Source organism: Myotis lucifugus, unplaced genomic scaffold (genome assembly GCF_000147115.1).
Source record: "Myotis lucifugus unplaced genomic scaffold, Myoluc2.0 scaffold_155, whole genome shotgun sequence".
NCBI classification, from domain to species: domain Eukaryota; kingdom Metazoa; phylum Chordata; class Mammalia; order Chiroptera; family Vespertilionidae; genus Myotis; species Myotis lucifugus.
Window position 1 is genome coordinate 1381478 of NW_005871203.1, and position 2685 is coordinate 1384162.

At 49.2% G+C, this 2685-nt stretch overlaps 1 protein-coding gene across 1 annotated transcript in view; it reads left to right on the forward strand.

Moving 5' to 3' along the window:
* Positions 1-2685, forward strand: part of RTF2 (replication termination factor 2) — a 28978-nt gene that overhangs the window by 8647 nt on the left and 17646 nt on the right. The window contains 3 exon segments of the mRNA XM_006095413.3: positions 130-143; positions 146-160; positions 163-206. Of these exon segments, the coding sequence (XP_006095475.1) occupies positions 130-143; positions 146-160; positions 163-206 (73 nt within the window).

The following is a 2685-nucleotide window of genomic DNA, read 5'->3' on the forward strand; positions in this document are numbered from 1 at the left end:
ATATCAAATGGAGCCATTTTTCTTTGAGATTCTTGTCCTTTGTGTAAACTGAGCACACGTCATTGATAATATGGGTAATAATTTTTAAATTTTCATGTAAGACATTTTCCGTATTGAATTTTTCTCCAGGTTTTGCTTCCTGCGGGGTGTGGCTGCGTGTTTCTGAACGAGCCTTGAAGGAGATAAGAGCAGAAGTCTGTCACACAGTGAGTGTTGACATGTGTCGGTTCTTCTCAGTGGCTGAGGAATCAGATGGTGGGGGGTCCTCCCCTCCCACATGTGATTTCAGTATCCTCCACTTCTTTCTGAAGCATGGATCTAGTTAGTGTTTCTCTGTTTACAACCCTCCCGTAGCTTGTCACTGCTGGAAGTTGGGTCTGTGCTTCCATGTCCCTGCTGCCTGCCAGCTCAGAGCACACTGGGCCACTGCCTGAGTGCTCCTCTCTGTCCTGTGCCTTGTTCCCTCCTGCCCTTCCAGCCTGGAGGGTCCTTCCTGGGAACCTTAGTCCAGAGTGATCACCGTTCCCTGCGCTGTGTGATCCCACTGACCTCAGCTATGTGGTGGCTTCGCCACTGGACTGTGAGGTTTTCCTCTTCTTTTTTTTAAAATAGGACTTTATTTTTTTAGAGTACTTTTAGGGTCAGTAAAATTATGAGGAAAGTAAGTGATTTCCCATATTCCCTCTGCCCTGCCCATACACATGTGCATAGTCTTCCCTGTTACCAACATCCCCACCAGAGTGGCACATTCGTTAAAGTATGAACCTCCAGTGGCACGTTGGCATCCCCCAGAGTCCACAGTGTACATTAGGGGTCACTGGTGCTGTGTATTCTGTGGGTTTGGAAAGACGTATAATGACATGTGTCATCGTCATCGTAGTGCCACACAGTCTTTCCACTGCCCTGAGAATCCTCTGCCCTCCTGGTGTGTCTGAGGGCTGGTTCTCTCCAGGCACATCCAGTGCTCAGTAGGTGCTCAGACGAGTGAGCAAGCACTTGACCTGGGCACTTGCCTGCTCAGCTCACGTGAAGGAGATGCTGACAGCTTTGCTTCCGCCTGTTGCTGCTGTAGCTGGAACGTGTCTCTGGTGTTCTGCTGGCCCTTGGGAAGCCTGGCATTTAGTTTAGTGTCATGGATGCCAATGGCTCTGGGCTGTATTTTCACCCGTGTTAATCCTGTGAGGCCTCCCTGCGCTGTTTCTCCCTCCGGTAAACACCTCTCCTTCAGCAGCTTTCGTTGACAGCTGGTGAGGCCAGCACTCTTCGCTGGCTCTCATGGTGGATAAGACTGAGAGCCCCTGTTTGCATGGAACCCACCATCCAGTTTGAGAGATAGACACTCAAATGACTGAGCAAGGCAGAATCAATGGTGACAAATGCTAGAAAAGAAACACAGAGGGTGATGTCCCATAGGGAGAGAGGCCACCTTAGTGGGTCAGCAAAGGTACCTCGGGGTTTGATTGAAGAATTGAAGGGTGCAGAGGAGGCAGCCAAGCAAAGTTCAAAAGCTCAGAAGTGACAGAGGCCTTTGCTGGTTTAAGGAACAGAAAGTGTGGTGGAGGATGGGGACAGAGAGAAGTAGGTGAGATTGGAGGGTCGGGCAGGGGTCACGCCATGTAGGGCCCAGGCAGCCACACTGGAGCAGTGGGAAGCCACAAGGCAGCTTTAAGCTAGGCCAGATGGCCATTCTTCTTAAAATGATCCCTCTATTAAAGAAGCCAGATGTGGAGGAGGACACACTGGTGATTCTATAAATTTAGGATGCAAAGACAAGCAAAAGGTCATCGATAGGAAGAAGTCATTGTGGGGTGATTATGAATAAAGCCATCGGATAATTTAGAATCTGTCCCATTAAGCTTTTACAAGAAAAGTTCAGAAAGTACATTCAAGAATGTACTTGCTACATTTCCTGTATTAACAATGATGGATGGGTGTCCAAGGGAAACAAGGCCGTGGTGACAGCCCCTGTGCTCTTGGAGACAAGTCCTGCAGGAGCATATGTTCCTGAAAAGTCCTGTTCTGCCTTGTTGCTTGAGGCCAGGTACCAAGCTGATGGTGAAGATGCCATTGGAGGCCCGGGGCCAGAGAACTTCCTTTTGACAGAGCTGATGAGAATTGGCTTTATGGAGGAGGAGGAGGAGGAGGTTTTTGTTCTAGGCCTTGAAGGCCGGGCCTGTTTCTCCTCAGTCAGACTTGCCCAGAGAACGGGACAGGACCTGCCTGTGGTGGGAGGAGGGCGGTGTGGGGTGGTCCACTGACAGGACAGCAGGCAGCACCAGAAGAAGTAACTCCCGCTTCGTTGCTCCTTCCGGCGTCTGCTGGCTGGAGGAGAAAGTCTCTGTCTGTCCTAGTGTGTCCAGCGCCTCTGCCCCTCGAGCTCTCCACAGAGAGGACCTACGCTCAGAGCTGTGGCAGGCAGGCTCCAGTGGGACTGTTTTGTGGTCTCTACATTTTTATGCTTATTTTATATTTATCGCAAGGGATGCTGTTTCTTTCATTCTTATGACAGGAATATAAAGTTAACTTGTAAATTTAAGTAGAAACAATGGGTAGATTTAAAGAAAAAATGCTAAGATACTGATAGTAATGTGGCAGGGAAATGCCTGAAATTTGTGAAATGCTCTTGCAAATGATGTGGTAGTAGTGGGGCGGGATGGGGTGGAGAGTTGAGGTGTTTGAGAAGAG